Source organism: Chrysemys picta, chromosome 2, assembly GCF_011386835.1.
Source record: "Chrysemys picta bellii isolate R12L10 chromosome 2, ASM1138683v2, whole genome shotgun sequence".
In the NCBI taxonomy this organism is placed as follows: Eukaryota; Metazoa; Chordata; order Testudines; family Emydidae; genus Chrysemys; species Chrysemys picta.
In genome coordinates, this window is record NC_088792.1 from 245,449,049 (window position 1) to 245,469,944 (window position 20,896).

Below are 20,896 nucleotides of genomic sequence, written 5' to 3' on the forward strand. Positions count from 1 at the left end.
AGCTGAGAAGACCCAGCCTCCTTGCTGTCCAAACTGAGAAAACCAGTTTCCTTCAGTCTGGACACTCTCTGTAGCAAAACCACTGTTCTAAGGGTGGACCCCTTTGACTGGAAGATAATCACAGCTGATGACTTTTGTGTTTGCCCTTCAGGGAGGTGTCAGGTGTCTGTGACATCTGTAGGCAGTGACAGTTACATACTCAAAATGTAGGACATGCAAATGGTGATTCCAATATCAGTTGAAGGTCACAATTCGATACAGACACGTACAGACATTATACCAATCTGTCACACCTTATAAGCACATAACAATGTGTGAGCCTCTGGAGAAGAGGCATGAGAAATCTCCATGCCCCAAGCATCCACACTCATGCACATGCAAATTCTGTGCATAGGATATGTTTACACCACAAAAAAGATGTGTTTTAAAATTGGGTTGGCATACTAGGGCTAAAATAGCAGTGAAGACATGGCAAAGTGGGTTAGGAGCTTAAGTTCAACCCCAGGCTTCCCTATAGGTTTTAACTTGAGCTGCTAACCTGAGTGAAAAGCTGAGGTGCTTTGTCTCCACTGCTATTAAATCTGAATTAGCTAATGTGAATTAGCTAACCCAAATTAAGAACACACCACGTTTGCAGTGTAAACATACCTGTAGAGAGCACTAATAAATAGAGACCCCAGAATTAGTCTAGAAAAAGGTGTAGCAAATATTATGAGTAAAACTGGAAAATACCTATTTTCCCCCCCTAAGGATGTTTGCTCTTAAAAATTTGAATTTCCTTTCTGTGATTGTGCATATTTTGCATTTGCTTCTGGTGAATAGTCTAATAAAGCAGTTTACCAACTGAAATAATTTTAGAAACAGCAAACTTCACATGGATAATAGAGAATATTTGTGGAAAGAGAATTTTGAACTCATAAATGGAGATATTCACAATGAAAAGTGGATTTTAAGAATTATGGTTATCCAGTCAGAGAACATGAACAATACCATGTGATCACTGTGTCCAATCAGAATTAAATTTCAGGTATCAAATACTGTCAATAAACGGCAAGTAACTTACAATAATGAATAAATCCCAGCAAATTGTAAGTAACTCCATGACAATTCACAAACAGATACAAGCCAGATTGGAAGATTATTCACTATTTGTTCATTTCTGACTAAGAAAGACAGCAGAAGAATCAGTCTGACCAGGAATTCATAATATATACACACATCGTGGATCTCTGCTCACATGGAGAAAACCTAGGCCCATGGTATTAAAAACAAAGGGCTCTATCCCTTGAAATAAAAGTGAATCTCTGTAGTTTAATTGTGGTCACAAATATTTATTTGCAGGTAGCATTACCTATTTATAAATGCAACAGATAGAGTTTAGCATGCATGTGCAGGTGACTGGGCATATATTGTATACATATACCTAAGTCCCTACTTTATAAAACATATTGACCTTGTAAGTCTAGACTCTGGTTTCCCATACATCTCTGAGATATTCCATGCCTTGAAGACTTTATTGTTCTTTCACTTGCAGGATAGTCTTGTTATACAGGTGAGCATTTGCCTTTGCAGCCAATGGTGGCAACACCCTCAAATAGCAACATCAACATCTGATATATTGAAAATTCCGCATCTAATCAGAACGGATTATACAAATCTTTGCGAAAAACAAAAAATGGATGAGCCCAGAAACCATGCTGATGTGTAGTGCCACCTAGAGGCTGTATAACAGCTAGAGCTGGTAGGGGAATTTTCAACTGTTTTGCACTGAAAAATGCTGATTGGTTGAAATTGTCTGAGACGCTACCATTCAGTTATGATGAATCTCCAGACTCAAAAGTTTTTTAGAAAAAAAAAGTTTCAAAACAGGCAAACTGGAAAGTTTGGGGTTTTGGAGTCAAAATTACTTTATTTTGAACATTTAGTAAACTTAGACTGAAAATCTAAACAAAATGCTTTGAATGATACAAATCCAATATTTTTGTATTATTTTTGGTTCAGGCAAATTTTCAGAACTTTGACTTTTCATCGTGACTGGGGACAGGGAATATTTTTTGATATCACAAATATTTGGTGCAGAACTAAGGACTAAAGTCATGCATTTTTCATGGGAACAGTCGTCCAGTAACAATCCGTGTCACTGAGTTACCATCATCTCAGTTTGCTGTTTTTAAATATTGTCCATGGGCTAACAGTGCTTTGATTAATACATAATTTTAAAAGGGAAACTGACTTACAGGTATATTTGAAAGCCCACCTGAACTCAGTGATTACAACTGCCCTAGAAACTCAGCAAACAAAGCAAACGAAAACACCTTTATTATAAGATCAATGTATTCCAAGGCTGAGTGCAATATCTGAAGTAAATGTGTATGTCATGGTAAGATTGAAATCCAGGCATCTTTATTTAGACCTCATCTAGAAGCAATTCATCCCCAGAAGTATGATGATCATTGACAGTTTGAAAAGACTGAGAGCACCTGTGTATGTGCCCAACCTGCTCCATCTGTAGGACATGACATTTATACTTTGGGGAGGGGCAAAAAGGTGTGAGTCAGTGCTATGATAGCTATGATCTGGTTGCAGCTACTTTTTCTTTCCCTTAATAAAGGAATGCAAGCAATCTGAAATAGTGCAATTTATTATTATTAATGTTTGTTATGGAAATATGTATAGGCCATAACCAAAATCAGGGGTCCATTGTGCTAGCACTGTACAAATATGTAGTAAGAGACAGTCTGCTGCCCTGAAGAGCTTACCGTCTAGATAAATAAGACAGACAAAGGATAGGAAAAAATGAAGTAGTATTATCCCTACTTTACAGGTGAGAAATAGAGGCCGAAACAGATTAAGTGACTTGAGCAAGGTCACACAGGAAAAGTCGGTGGCAGAGCCAGGAATTGAACCAAGATCTGCAGTGTCCTTCTGAAGGAGAAGATATAGAAGTGACTTCATTATGGTCTGTAAGCACCTACATGGGGAAAAGATTTCTGAAATAAGACTGCTCTCCAATCTAGCAGACGAAGGCAAAACAAGATCCAAGCTAAAGGTAGGCTAATTCAGACTAGAATTTTTAAGTGAGGGTAATTAACCAATGGAACAACTTATCTAGGGGTGTGGTGGATTCTCCATGACATGGATTCTTTAAATCAAGATTGGTTGTCTTTCTACTGTAGCCTAACTAGTAATTATAGGCTTGATGCAGGAATCACTTGGTGAAATTCTATGGCCTGTGTTATGCAGGTCAGATTAGATCATCAGAATTGTCCCTTGTGGCCTTAAAGTCTATGAACTACAAGATCATCCTCCCTCTCCAGGTCTTTAGCTCCCAGCACCAGGATGCTCAGCACTTTTAAAATCAGGCCCTTATTTAGGACCCTAAATATGGGATTAGGAGCCTAACTTTAGACTCCTTTCCCCCTCATGTTATTCTCCCAGGGGATCCTGCCCATCAGTTTCCTGAAGGAATTATAAATGCGTCCACATAACCAACCCCGTTCCGTCAACCTAAAGGGCTCTTAAAATCGACTTCTGTACTCCTCCCCGGTGAGGGGAGTAGCGCTAAAATCGACTTTGCTGGGTTGAATTTGGGGTAGTGCGGACACAAATCGATGGTATTGGCCTCTGGGAGCTATCCCAGAGTGCTCCATTGTGACCGCTCTGGACAGCACTTTGAACTCCAATGCACTAGCCAGGTACACAGGAAAAGCTCCGGGAACTTTTGAATTTCATTTCCTGTTTGTTCATCGTGGCGAACTCAGCAGCACAGGTGACCATGCAGTCCCCCCAGAATCATAGAGCGTAGAATGTTTCTACGCCCCCCCGCCCATCATCTCCGTCCCTGAGGTTATTGCAGATTAGAAGGCGAAAAAAACACACTTGCGATGACATGTTTTCCGAGCTCATGTAGTCCTCCCTCACTGATAGGGCACAGCTTAATGCATGGAGGCATTCAGTGGCAGAGGCCAGGAAAGAATTAAATGAGCACAAAAAGCGGAGGCAGGGCGTGATACTGAGGCTAATGGGGGAGCAAACGGACATGATGAAGCGTCTGTTGGAGCTGCAGGAAAGCTAACAAGAGCACAGACCTCCACTGCATCCACTGTATAACCGCCTACCCTCCTCCCCATGTTCCATAGCCTCCTCACCCACACACCCAAGAATGCGGGGGAGGCTCTGGGCACCCAGCCACTCAACTGCAGAGGATGGCCCAAGCAACAGAAGGCTGTCATGCAAACAGTTTGATTTTTAGTGTGGCTACAATAAGCAATGTGGCCTTGTCCTTCCCTCCTCTCCCACCCAACCCGGCTACCTTGTCCGTTATCTCATCCATCTATAACAATCAGGGCCGGCTCTGGCTTTTTTGCTGCCCCAGGCAAAAAAGCCTCCTGCCGCCCCCCCGCCCCCCAGCGGGGAGTGCGGCAGGGGAGGGCGGCGAGCCCGGCCGCGGCTCCGCTCTCCCCGGCGGCCAGAGCGCTGGGAGGAGGGCGGAGAGCCCGGCTGTGGCCCCGCTCTCCCTGGCTGGCTGGAGCGCTGGGGGAGGGCGGCGAGCCCGCCGCGGCTCCACTCTCCCCGGCGGCCGGAGCACCGGGAGGAGGGTGCGAACTCGGCCGGGGCCCCGCTCCCCCCGACTGCCGGAGCGCTGGGGGGAGGGCGGCCCCGCTCTTCCGGGCCGGCCGGAGTGCCGGGGGGAGGGCGGCGAGCCCGGCCGTGGCCCTGCTCTCCCCGGGTGAGCGCCGCCCCCCTCCAGGTGCCTCCCCAAGCACATGCTTGGAGGGCTGGTGCCTGGAGCCGGCCCTGATAACAATCAATCTCTGACTGTCTGCCAGGGATGCCCCTGCCTGATTTCATTTGGGATGTTGTTTATTCTTGAAGAATTCACGAAGCCCTACCCACTATTGAGGGAGGTTCTTTGGGCTGCAATATGCAGGTCAGACTAGATGATCATAAATTGTTCTTTCTGGCCTTGAAATCTATGAATCTAAGGGCTTGTCTACACTTGAAATGCTACAGCGGCACCTCTGCAGCTGTGTCTCAGTAGCGCTTCAGTGTAGATACTGCCTTTGCCGATGGGAGGGATTCTCCCACTGGTGTAGGTAATCCATCTCCCTAAGAGGCGATAGAAGAATTCTTCCATCAACCTAACACTGTCTACACTGGCTCTTAGGTCACTTTAACTTCGCTGCTCAGGGGTATGGATTTTTCACACTCCGACCAATGTAGTTAAACCAACCTAATTTTCTAGTGTAGACCAGGCCTAAACCATCAGGGCTTTTTCTCCCCTTTATTCTTGCCTGACCTCCTAGCAGGAGCAACAGCCCTCTAAGTATAAATGATCATTACAAGTGCAGTCTCTGTGTTAATCTACTTGTTTTGGGGATTTTTTAAAACGTACATTTGTATCAAGTGATTGACTGTAGACATTTACTGTAATTTAATTACCCTTTTCAAATCACATTCAAGTGCTGATATAGCATAATATTATTGCATATTCAATTACAGATAATGCATATTTCTTCTGTTTAGTTTATGACTTACATAATGAAATGTTGGGGGGTGGGGGAACTGGGCTGAAAAGATTGAGTCTTTTGTACTCTGGAGACGGCAGTGTGAACTCAGTCAAGCTAGATTTCAATTACAAGCCAACCATCACATCATTTCCCCCCAGTTTTGTTAAGCTAAGCTATTAAAAAAAAAAATTCCCAGGAGGGGTCAAAGGAAGAAGTTAGCATAAAGTAGAAGCTGCCTCCTTTAGTCTGTGACAATGGATCCCAGGTAGGTCTGCGACAGAACTGTTTGACTTGGGCAAGTGAACAATGCGAAAGATAAATGAAAGGAGAGCCATGAGCCAAGCAAGCATCCCTCCTGCCTATTCATTGAAAAAATATATAAACTGCAGCAATGTGGATCATAGGCCTTATCTGCACTTGGAATTAACTCTGATATCAGGCCTTGGTGATCTCCTACACATCCTGCTTCTAGTCAGACTAGAAATACTACTTGATCAGCCTCTTGCTGTATTTCTACTTCTCGAGACAATCAGGTTGCAAAAATGAAACATAAATATCATTTAGTACTTTCAAATAAAAAACAAATACTCAAAATAAATTCAAGATGTTGATAAAGACTCACCTGGGTACTTATTTTATCCAAATTACTTTGCTTATCTCTGCAGTAGGAGGCTGAGTAACATTGTTGGAAAAAGGCCCCAGAACAGGGAAAAGAGCAATGTGTTCTAGTAAAAAGTGTTCAAAGCAGTGGTGTCAGTAGATTTTAACTCTTACCAGTACGGTACTGCCTCCCCCCCCCCCCCCCCAAAATGTTCTGTGACTAGATCCCCGCATGGATACAAATCTATGCCCAAAGATGCAGATATCCGAGAATAGAAATTGGTATCTGCTGAACCACAGGGCTCTCCCAGGAGCCGCAGCAGCAAAAGGAGCAGACCATGGGGCCACCATTCCCAGGAGCCAGTGTCCCATGTTGGCAGCTCCTCCGGTGCGGCTGTACTGCCCCCAACCCCTTCCCCAGCCCTTCCACATAGCTGCATCTCCTGTCGGATGTCTGTACAGGCCCTCCAGAGGACAGGACTGGGGCTGGGGATGGGATTGGGGGCAGTACAGCCGTGCCAGAGGAGCTGCCGGCATGGGATGCTGGCTTCTGGGAGTGGCAGCCCGGTGTTCTGCTCCTTTCACTGCTGCAGTTCCCGGGAGAGCCCTGCGGTTCTGAAAATGGGTCTTTCTGGTATGGTGTACCAGCAATAAATGTCTTAATGTAGGGTTACCATACGTCCGTTTTTTCCCAGACATGTCCGGCTTTTCGGCAATCAAACCCCCATCTGGGAGGAATTGCCAAAAAGCCGAACATGTCCGGGAAAATGCCGGCCGGGCACTTCCCTTCCCGCGGCTGCTCTGCTCCTCCCCTGACTCTTCCGCTCTGTTTAAGAGCCGAGCTGCCCGAGCGCTATGGGCTTCAGGCAGCCCCCTTGCCTCCGGACCCCAGCCACCAACCGGGCACTTCCCCTCCCAGGCTCCAGCGGCGCAGGGTCCGGAGGCATGGGGGCTGCCCGAAGCCGGTAGCACTCAGGCAGCTCGGCTCTTAAACAGAGCCGAAGAGTCAGGGGAGGAGCAGAGCCTCCGGCCGTGGCGGCTCTGCTCCTCCCCTGACTCTGCGGCTCTGTTTAAGAGCTGAGCGCTACGGGTTTTGGGCAGCCCCCATGCCTCCGGACCCTGCGCCGCCGGAGCCCGGGAGGGGAAGTGCCCGGCCGGGGGCACAGGGTCCGGAGGCATAGGGGCTGCCCGAAGCCCAAGCGCTACCGGCTTCATGGTTTGCCAGGCAGCCTCCAGACCCTGCGCCCCCGGCTGGTGCTTCCCCTCCCGGGCTCCAGCTGCGCTGGGGAAGCACCGGCCGGGGGCGCAGGGTCTGGGGGCTGCCCAGCAAACCGTGAAGCCGGTAGCGCTCGGGCAGCCCTTTTCACGTGGCTGGGAGTGGGAGGGAGGAGGGGGCGGAGTTGGGGCGGGGAAGGGGCGGGTTTGGGGGTGGGAAATGGGCGGGGCCAGGGCCTGTGGAGGGTCCTCTTTTTTTATTTGTTAAATATGGTAACCCTACTTAATGGTACGACGTGCCTGATCGTACTGGCTTACTTGCACCACTGGTTCAAACCAGTGTAATTGCAGTGATCCAGCCTCTGCAGACAGCAGAATCATACAGCAATCTGAAAAGGGACCAAGTGTTGCTTATGCCAAAAACCATTCCTAAATAGTTTGAGGGCCTTCTTTGAAAGGCCATCCACTTATATGGGTGCAAAATCACATCCACTTTGCTGAGGAAACACATTACATGCACTTTAAAAGTCTGACAACTGAGCCCACACTCTAAGTTGTTTGACATCTGCCTGCATGCAAGCATAATGCATGAATTTGTGAATGTCTGCGTGCAAAAGATGCTGCGGATGCAAATTCCAGCATTTCCATGATGTCTGGTTTTCATCATGAGCACAGGTGTTTGCATCTGCAAAATGCTAGTATGTATATACGCACACACAATTTTGTGCATGAACAAATGGAAGCTGTTGTTAGAATAGTAACCTTCTTTGGCATGGAAAATATAGGCATGGGATGAGAGGAAAGAGGCAGAGTCACCAGTAACCAACTGCCAGGAACATTACAGTTTTCTACTTGTTAAAGAAATAGGCCTGTTAGGATTTCAAATATAAGCACAAGTTCAGCTTGTAGATCGGATTATTTTACCCAGAAGTCTCAAGGTAATTTCCAGACAGGAGGTAGAGCTAAATGGCTGATACAGTGGTCATCCGGTGTGTGGTCATCATCAAATTATCTCAGCTAATGGGGTTGCATGGAGAAACCAGATCAGAGAGTTCACTCAGGCCAAGAGTCCAAAGGGATTTATTTAAAAGAAAACCTCTTGGTTTATCTAAAATGGGGTTGTAGATGGAGGTAATATTTTGTATGCCTTGTTGGTCTGTTGCTGTCACTTGCCCTTCTGCAAACAGGATGATTTTATCTGTGGGGTTGGGTGTGTAAAAAGAGATTGGGACTGGGGGGGGGGAGGGGAGATGGGGAAGTTCCTAGTATAACAACTGGCACATGAAATTAAATGATTCTCAATGGGCTCGGTAAAAGCCTATTCACTAGCCAGGTTTCATAAGCCTCTTTTTAAACACAAACTTAACACTCCATTGAGCTCTTTGAATAAACACTTTACAATTAAAGTGCTTTAAAGCTTGGTTTTCTTGTTATGGTATTGATGTGTTTGGAAGTGTAACCATCAGGGAAGGGAGAGGGAGGAGGTGGCTGCTTAATAAAACCATTTAAGGGCTTTAGCACAACAGCAACAAAGGAACAGGGCAAACAATGAAACCATCAGCCAAAAATTCCCAAGGGCTGTTGAGAGGTTGAGAATGGCAAGGAGACCTTGGTCCTGAAAATCTGTATCTCTTACACACGTAGTAGGTAGGGTTGCCAGATGTCCGTTTTTTGACCAAAGGGACCCTGGTGGCTCCGGTCAGCACTGCTGACCGGACTGTTAAAAGTCTGGTCAGTGGTGCAGTGGGCCAAGGCAAGCTCCCTAGCTGCCTGGCTTCAGGCAGCTCCTGGGAAGCTGCCAGCATCTCACTCCGGCTCCTGAGCGTAGGGGTGGCCGCTGGAGCTCCATGCACTGCCCCTGCCCAGATCGGTGGCTCCACAGCTCCCATTGGTTGGGAACCATGGCCAATGGGAGCTGCGGGGGTGACTCCTGCGGACAGGGGCAGCGTGCAGAGCCACCTGGCCGTGCCTCTGCCTAGGAGCCAGAGAGAGATGTTAGCAGCTTTCCGGGAACGCGTGAGGTAAGCGCTGCCCGGAGCCTGCAACCCAAACCTCCTCCCATGCCCCAATCCCCTGTCCTAGCTTGGAACCCCCTCCCACACTCCAAACCCTTCATCCCCATCTCCACCCTAGAGCCTGCACCCCCAGCTGGAGCCCCCCTTCCACACCCTCACCCCCTTCCACACTCCAACCCCCAGCCAGGAGCTCCTCCCACACTCTGAATCCCTTGGCCCCAGCCTGGAGCCCCCTCCTGCACCCCAAACCCATCATCCCTGGCCCCACCCCAGAGCCCACACCCCCAGCTGAAGCCCTCATGCCCTAACTCTCTGCCCCAGCATGGTGAAAATGAGCGAGTGAGCGAGGGTGGGGGAAAGTGAGTGATGAAGGGAGGGGAGATGGAGTAAGTGGGAGGCGGGGTCTCAGAGAAGGGGGCAGGTGGGGGCGGGGTACAGGACAGGGCAAGGGTGTTTAGTTTTCTGCAAATAGAAAGTTGGCAACCCTACTAGTAGGCAGCATAGGTACTTTAGGTCTGATTTCCCTTATAGCTCTAACCTCTTTAATAAGGATCTTAGTTTTAAATCTGAACACTGCAAATTCAGATGACTCATTTAAAGTCAAATTATGACTGTCCCAACACAGCTGTGCTAAAAGCTAGAGGGGCTGCAGAGAGCCCCTTTGGCTTTGTAGGGCTCTGACAGGGAGGCAGACATCATTTGGCTGCAGGTTCTGGGGACGAGGGAACACAAGGTTGTGGTGGCTAGTACTTGTCTGTAGCACTGAGGATTCCAGATCAGCAAGCCTGGGCTGGGGGCCAGGGCTTCCCTCTCACGCATTACTAGTACTAGCAGGAGAATAGCGGATGGGGTGCAGGCTACGCTTTATGAGAGGTGTAGCAAGTCCAACTGCTTACTGCACTCCTCTTTCCTTCCCCCGCCACCATGCACCCATTACACTACATGCCTTAGAAAGGCATAGGATCTCGTACCACTGCCAATTGTGTGGTGCTCCTCTTTCTCCCCAACCTGGCTTTGCCTGGTAAGGTTAGATGAGTCCCACATATGAGCGCACACATTCTGTGACACTCCATTTGATTTGTCAGACAACCCCATGGTGTCATTGACTGTTACACCTCATCATTATAGTGTAAATCAATTAATATTTCCCTGACAGATGTCCTCCAGATCACGAAGGTGTGCCTAATAATTGCATAATATGAACACAATCCTGCTTATGCAAGAAAGAAAATCCTACCCTTGAACGGGCAAGCTGGAGAGTGTTTCAAATAAAACACTAAAATTACCAACAACATTTCTGTCAAGACTTGAGGTAACAGAAAATCTCCATTAGCACTCAGTACTAGGAGCACTGCTATCCTATAGCCATCACCAATAATACCAGGGTCTGATAATTGCCTATAATTTCTCCATTTTAACAAAGCATTCAACCCAGAGCAAAGTAGCACACAGCACTCTTGCAGTGCAGGGAGTACATGGGCATTCAAGCAGTTGTATATTTGCTAAGTCAAATCTTGATCCAAGGTGGAGTTTAGAAAATGAATTGCATAGAGGACTTGACTATTTCAAACACTGCACTTTAATTTCTGGCATTTCGATACAATAGGACAGAACACTTCTCAATTGATACTTGGGAATTTTGACCTGTGCTGGAAGAAAAAGACATGTAAAATAAAGCTTTTAATAATGGAAGGTGTGCATGTGTGTATGTGCATGAAGCTGCTCCTGCTGATAATCTATCAAAATTAGAACCTATCTTGGAGGAACACACATTGTTATTGACATTGTTGTTCACAGTGGCTATATGTTGCTCTGACGTACCATGATTCACATACCTTAGAATGATTTATCTCTGAATTCAGTAGTTCCTGGTATGTCTGCCGTCTCTGGCTATCCAATGCAATAGTCAATCTCCAATAGCCTGAGTTTAGTGTGTGCAATACTAAAGCTAAACTGTGCTACCCCATTGGCTTACAAATATGCCCTCTCTGACGCCTATACATTCCCCACGTGTCTTCACTACACAAATGTATACATTGTTTACCTTGGAAAGCAGATGAATTAGAGGGGACATGATAAAAGTATATAAAATGATAAATATCACAGCAAAGAGCGATCAGGAACTTCTGCCCTCCCTGTGTCACAATGGAAGAGCAAGGAAAAATTATATAAAATTAAAAGGGAGACATTCAAACCCATAAAAGGAAATACATTCATACAATGTGTAATTAATTTTTTTCTGGAACACACTGCCCCAGGAAGTTTTTGAAGGCACAATTTTAGTATTCAAAAAGAGATTTTATATGGAAATCAAAGGTATCCAGAGTTATTAATGATAACAAAATGTTGTGGAAGGGCTATTAAACCTCATGGTTCAGGGCTTAAGTCAATCTCTAAATATTAGAGCTCAGGATAACACCTAATGTTGGGATCAGATTACCCTACATCTGCCTACCATGGGGTTTTTACATCATCCTGAATACATACCGTAGATAGAAGAAAACACTGTATAAAAAGTCAAAGTCACCGAAGATATACTGGACCATTCTACCTTGTCTCTCTCATATTCTGGGACCAACCCAGCTACAACCCCACTGAAAATGAAAATAGTGTTAAGTAGAAAATTAAAACAGCATTATAAGGTGTTACATATGTACATCTAAGGCTGTAGAAAAAGTTCTATGAAATTTCTCAAATGATACCAGTATGGGATCATGTAATTGAAGGCTATCATAATGCACATGTACTAGGGGACAGAGTTAAGGTTGCCCAGGCAACCTTAATGTTGGCATTTTCAGTCTTTTTTTAGCATAAACAGGCAACTATGCTTTCTCAACATAGTTTTATAAAGTTATATAGCAATTTCTGTACCAAAAAGGAAAATAGCCTGAAATAAATGACATTTTTACTGAGACCAAAAGTGTGTTGTTACTGTTATATACAGGACATTAGTGGTCGTAGAGGCCCCACCTGAGATCAGGGTTGCATTGTGTTGGGTGTTGTACAGACATATAGTAAGAGAGAGTCCCTGCCCCCAAAAGCTTGCAATCTAATAATAAATTCATAGATTTCAAGGCCAGAAGGGACCATTGTGACCATCTAGTCTGACTTCCTGTGTATCACAGGCCAGAGACCTTCATCCAGCAATCTCCACCTCAAGACCATGACTTCTGTTTGAACTATACCATATCATTTGGAAAGATATCCAGTCTTGATTTAAAGATTTCAAGTGAGGAGAATCCACCATGTGCCTAGGTAAGTCATTCCAATGGTTGATTACTCTCGCTTAAAATTTTACACCTTAATTCTAGTCAGAATTTATCTATTTTCAGCTTCCAGCCATTGGATCTCACTCTTCCTTTTTGGGCTAGATTAAAGAGTCAGCTGCTATCAGAAATCTCTTCACCCTGTAGATACCTGCAGACAATAAACCAAGTGGCCTCTTAACCTTCTCTTGGGCAAACTAAAAAAATTGACCCTCTTTAGTCTCTCATGAATGCTTTCCAGACTTTGAATCATTTTGTAGCTTCTTTCTGAATGCTTTCCATTTTCTCAACACATCCTTCTGAAGGGTGCACATCAAAGATGGACACAGTATTCCACTCATGTCATGTATAAAGGTAATACTATCCTCCCTATCCCTATGTATGAATCCAAGGATCCTATTCACCCTCTTAGCTCCAGCATCACACTGGAAGCTCATCTACAATTGATTGTCTATCAGGACAATAATCAGTCAAGAGAGAAAACAGTAGGAAGGGAAACAGAGGCATAGGGAATTGAAGTGACATACTTAAGATCACACAGTAGAGCCAAGACTAGAACCCAGGTTTCGAGAGTATCAGTCTAGCGTGTTATCCACTAGACCATGCTGACTTTCTAATTGTCTATTATATATGCAATCCTTTCATAGTCAACTATTTTGAAGGAATGGGTTGACCCAAGGCCCCCCGGAGGGGGGGGGCAAGTGGGGCAATTTGCCCCGGGCCCCTCAGGGGCCCCGCGAGCCCTGACCCGGAGGCGGTCTGGGTCTTCGGCGGCATTTCGGCGGTGGGTCCTTCAGTGCTGCCGAAGACGCGGAGTGATTGAAGGGCCCTCTGCTGCCGAAATGCCGCTGAAGACCCAGACTGCCGCCTGGTGAGTACAAGCACCGCAGCTCCCCCGCTTTGCCCCAGGCTCCCTGAATCCTCTGGGCGGCCCTGGGTTGACGCACCATTTGGAGGGGAAAATCCATGAATTTCCTTACATTGTCATACAATGAGCAACTAAAATATCAACTTCCCTCTTGTTTATGAACCCAGGGTGAAGCTAAAGGGAAACTCTATCTGCCAAATATGGTTTGGAGAAAAAGGAAGTTCTATACCCAAAACTTCCTTCATTTCCCATTCTTACATCATATTCATCTCTTCAAATGTACTGCTGTACAAGCACCAGCTTCCCCACATTAAAAGAAATCACATACAGGCTTCTACCATGGGAAATAACATATTTCCAGCCTTCCAAGCTCTGCGGCGATGGACTAGTGGTGACGAGAACAGGATTAGTGAATCTGGCAGTTCCTAGCCACAAATCTGCACAGAGACAGTGGTAGTTAGATGGTCATCTGGCACCTGGACTGAGACAGGGGTGCAATTAGGGAGCTACTATTTTGACTGAGCAGTCCTCTTTAGGACCCCTCTGCTCATCTCACATGTGAAGAGGGCCAGAAAAGGTGCCCTAAACCTCAGCTGTCTCACCCACTCCTGGCTGGATTACCGCATTCAGTGGGATCACTCTGCCTGCGGCTGAAGCAATAACAAGCCAGTGACTTTTGCTACATGGAATGTTCGCACCCTGATGGATTACAAAGATAATGTGTGACCGGAAAGAGGAACTGCTATCATCGCCAGGAGCTTGTGAGGTATAACATCAACGTCGCTGCCCTGAGTGAGACAAGATGCCCAGATGAAGGTCAACTGAGAAAAGAAGGTGGAGGCTACACCTTTTTCTGGAAAGGAAAATCTGCAGAGGACAGGCGCATTCAAGGTGTCGGTTTTGCAATTAGGAATAAGTGTCAGTCAGCTTACAGAATTTCCTGTAGGAATCAATGAACCTCATATGACTCTTCATCTTAAGCTCAGCAACAACCAATCTGCTGCTGTTATCAATGCGTATGCCCCAATTCTCAATGCTGTCGAGGATATCTGAACAATTCTATACAGATCTTGACAGAGTCTTGACCAACATTCCCAAGGAGGACAAGATCATTTTCTCAGAGATTTTAATGCTAGAGTTGGGTGGGAGTCAGATCTCTGGAATGGCACTATTGGAAAAGAAGGAGTAGGAAAGGCCAACTCCAACAGCATCCTTCTCCTGAGCAAATGGCCTGGTCATCACAAACACCCTCTTTAGACAAAGTGAGAAGTATAAGACCACCTGGAGACACCCTCGCTCCAGGCATTAGCACCTTCTTGACTATGTTATTGCTAGAGCTCGAGATCAGAAGGATGTCCACATCATGAGAGCCATGCATGGAAGGATGACTGTTGGACAGACCATCACCTTGTTAGATCTATCATGAATTTCCAGATCAGCTCCAGGCATCACAAGCAGGCAAAATCAGTATGAAAGAAATTCAACATCAAATCCTTTGAACATATAGTGATTTGGGAGAAACTTCAGCAGTGTCCCCAAGATAGGATCGCCACTGTGCCTACAGCTGACTAGGAAAATGAAAATTTCTGGAAGGGATTAAAGACTGTCCATTGGCTATGTCACCTGCCATCACCAAGATTGGTTTGATGAGAATGATGCTGAGATTCAGGGCTTGCTCAACCAGAAAAGAAAAGCTCATTGCATATGGCAAAATGATATATTACATCAGCAGAAGAAAGAGTCATACAAGCAACTCAAGGCTGAAGCCCAAAGGAAAATCCATTACATCAAAAATAAGTGGTGGTGAGAAAAGGCCAAGGAGAATGAGCTTTATGCTGATAAACATGACACGAGGAACTTTTTTTCAGGAAATAAGTGCCATTTACAGGCCATGCTCCTGTGGTCCCACACCACTCCGAGCCCAAGACAAGTCAATGTATTTTAAGGACAGTGAAGTCATCAAAACCAGGTGGAAGGAGCATTTTGAGTTACTCCTGAACTGTGAGTCAACTGTCTCTGATGCCACTATCGATATATATAACTAAACAACATGAAAGAGAATCTCTTTCTGATCTCCCCACCCTTGAAGAAGTAACATGAGTCATTATACAAACCAAGAACAACAAGGCAGCAGGACCAGATGGCATACCAGCTGAAGTGTACGAGTTTGGAGGTGAAGAACTGGTAGGGAAGCTCCACAAACATTTTCTTCATATCTGGTATAATGAGAAGATTCCAGAAGATTTGAGAAATGCTAACATTGTTACAACCTTTAATAAGGAGATAAGTTGGAGTGTGGAAATTATCAAGGCATTGCTATCTACAGCAGGGAAAATTCTTGCCCATATCCTCTTAAACTGATTACTTTCACTTGCTGAGGAAATATTGCTGGAATCTCAGTGCCATTTTAGACCATCCCACGGGACAACCGTCATGATCTTCATTGCCCACCAAATCCAGGAAAAGTTTCGGGAGCAAAATCAGGACCTATACATGGCCTTCATTGATTTGACAAAGGCCTTTGATTCCATCAATTGCGAAGCCCTATGGAAGGCGCTGGCCAGATTTGGCTGCCCTCCAAAATGTACTAAGGTCCTCCATGATTAGATGACTTCCACATTTCTCTGTAATGGCCTTGAGATGGACCCTTTCATCATCAAAACTGGGATTAAGCAAGGATGCATTGCTCCAACCCTGTTATCCATCTATTTAGCAGTCATTTTGGTCCTCGTTAAAGATTGCCTCCCCTATGGAGTTGACATTCAATACAGAATGGATGGGCAGCTTTTTAATTTTTGATGTCTCTGCTCGAAGTCTAAATTCCTTCGCACATCCATTACTGATCGTCAGTATGCTGATGACTGTGTCATCCTCGTGCACACTGAGAATGACCTTCAGTCCACACTGGATTTTTTTTGCACAAGCTTACCGAAACCTAGGATTCTCATGCAATATTGAGAAGACTAAAGTTCTCTATCAGCCTGCTTCAGGCCTTGCACATGACCCACAAATCACCATAGAGGATAGACTTTGGAGACAGTCAAGCACTTTTGCTATCTGGGTAGCCAATTTTCTCAAAATGCAAAAATCAACAGTGAGATCTAGTACAGGATCCAGTGTGCAAGTGCTTCCTTTGGGAAATTGCTCCAATGCATTTTCACAGACTATGACCTACAGCAAGACACCAAGATCCAGGTCTATAAGACAGTTTTATTCCTACACTCCTTTATGGATGCGAAACCTGGGTGACCTATCAACAGCGCCTCAGGAGACTGGAGAGGTACTACCAATGATGTCTCCTGAAGACCCTTTGCATCAAGTGGGAAGATCGCTGCACTAATGTCAGCATCCTTGCTGAAGCCAATGTCACCAGCATTGAAGCAATGATCCTCATGCACCAACTCCGCTGGGCTGGACATAGTGTGCGGATTCCAGACTCTTGCCTCCCAAAACAAGCCTCCCTCTACTCTCAGTTCACCCATGGCCAGAGATCCCATGGTGGTCAGAGGAAATGCTACAAAGACACACTGAAAGCGTATCTCAAGAAAACTGATGTAGACATCACAAGCTGGGAGGAGTAAGCCACCAATCAACCCCAATGACGCCACATTCTCCATCAGGCAGTGGCCCACTTCGAGAAGAAGCACCTTGCCCTCAAAGCTGAAAAGCAACTGAGAAGGAAGGAAAAAGAAAGAATTTTTTCCCAGCAGGCAGCTGGCCCACTAGGAAATGTCTGTACCTACTGCAAGCGAATCTGTGGTCCAGGATCAGACTCCGGAGTCATCTCAGGACCCACGTATAAATCTGTGATAGAGATCATCCTTGAATGGAGAGCTCGCCAATGATGATGCACAAAGGGCTGATTAAGTAACATGCAAATTAACATTTGCCTGATGTTCTGCTAATCATAGATGATAATGTTTGGCTTGAGAGGGTTAAATAGAGATATGTGAAGAATGGGCAACCATTTTAAGTGATTAAAAGAATGAATGAAGAAAAAAGAGAGCCGGTATCCATTGTCCTAGAGCAAGGGTAGGCAACCTTTCAGAAGTGGTGTGCCGAGTCTTCATTTATTCACTCTAATTTAAGGTTTCACGTGCCAGTAATACATTTTAACGTTTTTAGAAGGTCTCTCTCTATAAGTCTATATTATATAACTAAACTATTGTATGTAAAGTAAAGAAGGTTTTCAAAATGTTTAAGAAGCGTCATTTAAAATTAAATTAAAATGCTGATCTTACGCCGCCAGCCTGCTCAGCTCGCTGCCAGCCTGGGATTCTGTTCACCTAGGCCGGCAGCAGGCTGAGCAGGGCCTATGGCTGGGACCCCAGACCTGGCGGAGGGGGTGTGTGTTTCAGGGGTCAGGGCAGAGGGCTGGGGGAGGAGGTTCAGGGCAGAAGGCTGGGGTGTGGGGGAGGTTCAGGGATCAGGGCAGAGGGCTGGGTGTGTGGGGGGGTGCAGGGCAGAAGGCTGGGGCTGTGGGGGGTTCGAGGGTCAGGGCAGAGGGCTGGGGGTTGTGGGGGGTGCAGGGCAGAAGGCCGGGTGTGTGTTGGGGTGTGGGGGTTCAGGGCAGAGGGCTGGGGGTATGGGGGTGCAGGGCAGAAGGCTAAGTGTGTGTGGGGGGGTTCAGGGCAGATGGATGGGCCTATGGGGGTGCAGGGCAGAAGTCTGGGTGTGTGTTGGGTGGGGGGGTTCAGGGCAGAGGGCTGGGGTGTGTGGGGGGTGCAGGGCAGAAGGCTGGGGTGCTCAGCTCGTGGGGGTGCTCCCAGCCCCCTGCCCTGAGCGGCTCATGGCAGGGGGCTGGAAGGGATATGTCCTGTTCCACCCCCTTCCCCCAGGCTCCATCCCTACCTCTCTCTGCCTCCTCTACGGAGCTGTGTGCACGCTGCCGCTCTTCCCCCTCCCCCTCGCTAGGGCCATCAGCTGATTGGCGCAGGGACGGAGAGGAGGAGGGGCAGGAAAGCACTACGCTGGGGGAAGAAGCGGGGGAGGAGGGAAGCTTTGCTGTCGCAGAACCAAGCTTCTGCCTCCTGCCCCCGCAGGAGAGAGCGGTTGGCAGGGGGGCGGGCGGGCTGAGTGGGGCTGGGGGCCGGGATCACGGCAGGGAACTGCGTGCCACCCAAAATCGGCTCACGTGCCGTGTTTCGCACATGTGCCGTAGGTTGCCAACCCCTGTCCTAGAGCCTAAGCCTGGGTGGTCAGAATAGAATATTGTACAGTACATGGAAAATCCACCACCAATTGAGAGACTTTATTGCTTACATTGTCACTCCATTTTGTCATCCCCTGCTAAAGAGATGCCCCTGACTGTATATACAGTAGGAGTTGTGATATCTCTTGCAGTTACACATTGTGCTATGTGGAGAGATTAGATGCAGCATATGTAACAGATTAAAAGATCAGATAGCTGTTAGAGGTTTGCATGTCAGAAAACCAGCTTTGGCTGCTCATGTGTCATTCAAGTTCAGTGAAGAAGAATGGTTTGTTTCCCTTTTAAACAAGGGCAATATACGCCAGATAAAGGACATTCTCAGTTCCAGTCATGAATATTTAGTTTGTTAAAAAAACAAACCAACTATCTTCTTAAATATAAAAACTAAGAAGTTACTAGTCTGGTTTCAGAACAATTAGCTGTGGTTTCTACTAATTGAAAACCTATAAGAATAATCCAGAATAAAGCAATCCAAGTCTCACAAGGTATGTGCACCTCTAATAAAAACAGTGTGTGCATATGTAGAGAACAAGTTCTTGGGGAAACAGAAAATTCAACTAGTGCACACCCTTGTGGCTAATTAGTGAAGATAGAACATTAATCTGATAATTGTGCACACAAATGTTATTGCAGCTATCACATTTAAGTATCACACCATGAAAATAAAGCTTAGTCTATCTTCTAGCATTTATCCTATGTTCCTCTGTTCATATTTGTACATGATATATATAAAAGTCCAGTCTTTTCTAGTACATAGTTTTAGAGAGTTATTCGCAAAAAGCTTGTCTATTTTAATGATGAGCTGCAAATTCCTCTTGGTTTAGGTAGGGAGCATACTATCTAGAACAAAGGCAGGACAAATTATCTGGTATTTGTATTAGCATGCTTGACCTGAGTTCAAGGACAAATACTACTCTTTTGGTTGTTCGGAATGCAGCCAATGTATAATCTTTTGTGGTATCGGTTATTTCTCTCTCTCCTTGGGGCCCAATTCCTCAACCCAAGGTGCCTATTTGACAAAAAGGGTACTAGTTACACCCAGTCCTCTCAGAGAGAGTGCAAGTGACACCAGGACACAACTTCACTCTGAGCAAGGCACTAAGAATGTGTCTGTGCTGAGGATTTCTCAGTTGCAGCAGTTTATGGCTGCCCACAAATGTAACTGCAGCAGAACAAATCCTTAGTGGGGATAGGCACAGCTGCTATAAACGGTAATTTGCATCAGTGCAGGTTGGCCTGGTTTCAAGCAGCTATAAGCAAATTGCATCTTGTAGTGCTTCTACCTAGTCTGCTCTGCCTGGTCTCCAATGGCTGCATCCCCAATGTAGCCCAGGCAATAACATGGTTCACCTGGATTGCTCACTTTTCCAATGTACTGTAGAAAACATGAATGTAGAAAAGCAGGAGTGGCCAGGACCAAATCCTTCCCTTGGGGCGCTCCCCTCCAAAAGCAGCTAAAACTAGGGAGAAAGTCAAAGCTGTATACGGCACTTGTAATGTGAGTATTTTCTCTTCCACAGGACCACAACAGATGTTGGTGCTGGGGTAGAGTTATCAGTCTTTGGGGAAGAGGTTCAAGGTACGTGAATATAAGTCAGTTATGATATGCCTGTCATCTATATAGTAAGGGTATACTGACAATGTGAAAGCAGGTATTAATTCAAATTGCATGGTGATGAGTGCAGTCTTAAAACCCGTGGCTGACAGACAGATGCATATGGGCATAAGGTGCCATTTTGTGCTCAGGTGTGTGTAACTGAGTGTCCATTACAGATTCATTCACTTAATTTTTCTAATTTATTTCTAAGGTGGTAAAGTATCTAGTATGTATGTGCTCCCTATTCATTTTACTGCCGAACTGAAGTTCTTGGTGGCGTGGGACCATACAGTGAATTTCCAATAATGTGTGTCAATAAGAACATTTATTCCAGACCTGAAGAACTTTTGTGGAGACAGCAAAATTAATGCTGTGTGTTCAGCACAATTAGACATGGTCCACAGCAACAGTGTTTGTGCACACATCTGAGTCAGCTGATCATTCCATTTCATACACCTCGGCTTTACATCAGCTATAATTATATTGCCTGAATTTTGGGACTGCATTCTCATTATCCACTGGTATCGCACACGCATACTATCTGTCTTCCTGCACCTGCTTCTGCTGATACTATCAGCTGTCACTACATTTGTCCTAGGCATAATAGAGATTC

At 45.9% G+C, this 20,896-nt stretch overlaps 1 protein-coding gene across 2 annotated transcripts in view; it reads left to right on the plus strand.

The window, feature by feature from the left end:
- The first annotated feature begins 1,426 nt into the window (after positions 1-1,426).
- The window catches only part of LOC122172662 (uncharacterized), a 91,167-nt gene continuing 71,697 nt past the window's right edge, over positions 1,427-20,896 (plus strand). Inside the window, exons 1-2 of one of the 2 annotated variants that reach the window (XM_065585882.1) lie at positions 1,427-3,049; positions 20,207-20,265. In XM_065585882.1, coding sequence (XP_065441954.1) covers positions 2,957-3,049; positions 20,207-20,265 — 152 coding nt within the window. In that variant the 5' untranslated portion in view covers positions 1,427-2,956. The remainder of the gene's footprint in view (positions 3,050-20,206; positions 20,266-20,896) is intronic. The other variant, XM_065585883.1, reaches the window with a different exon arrangement.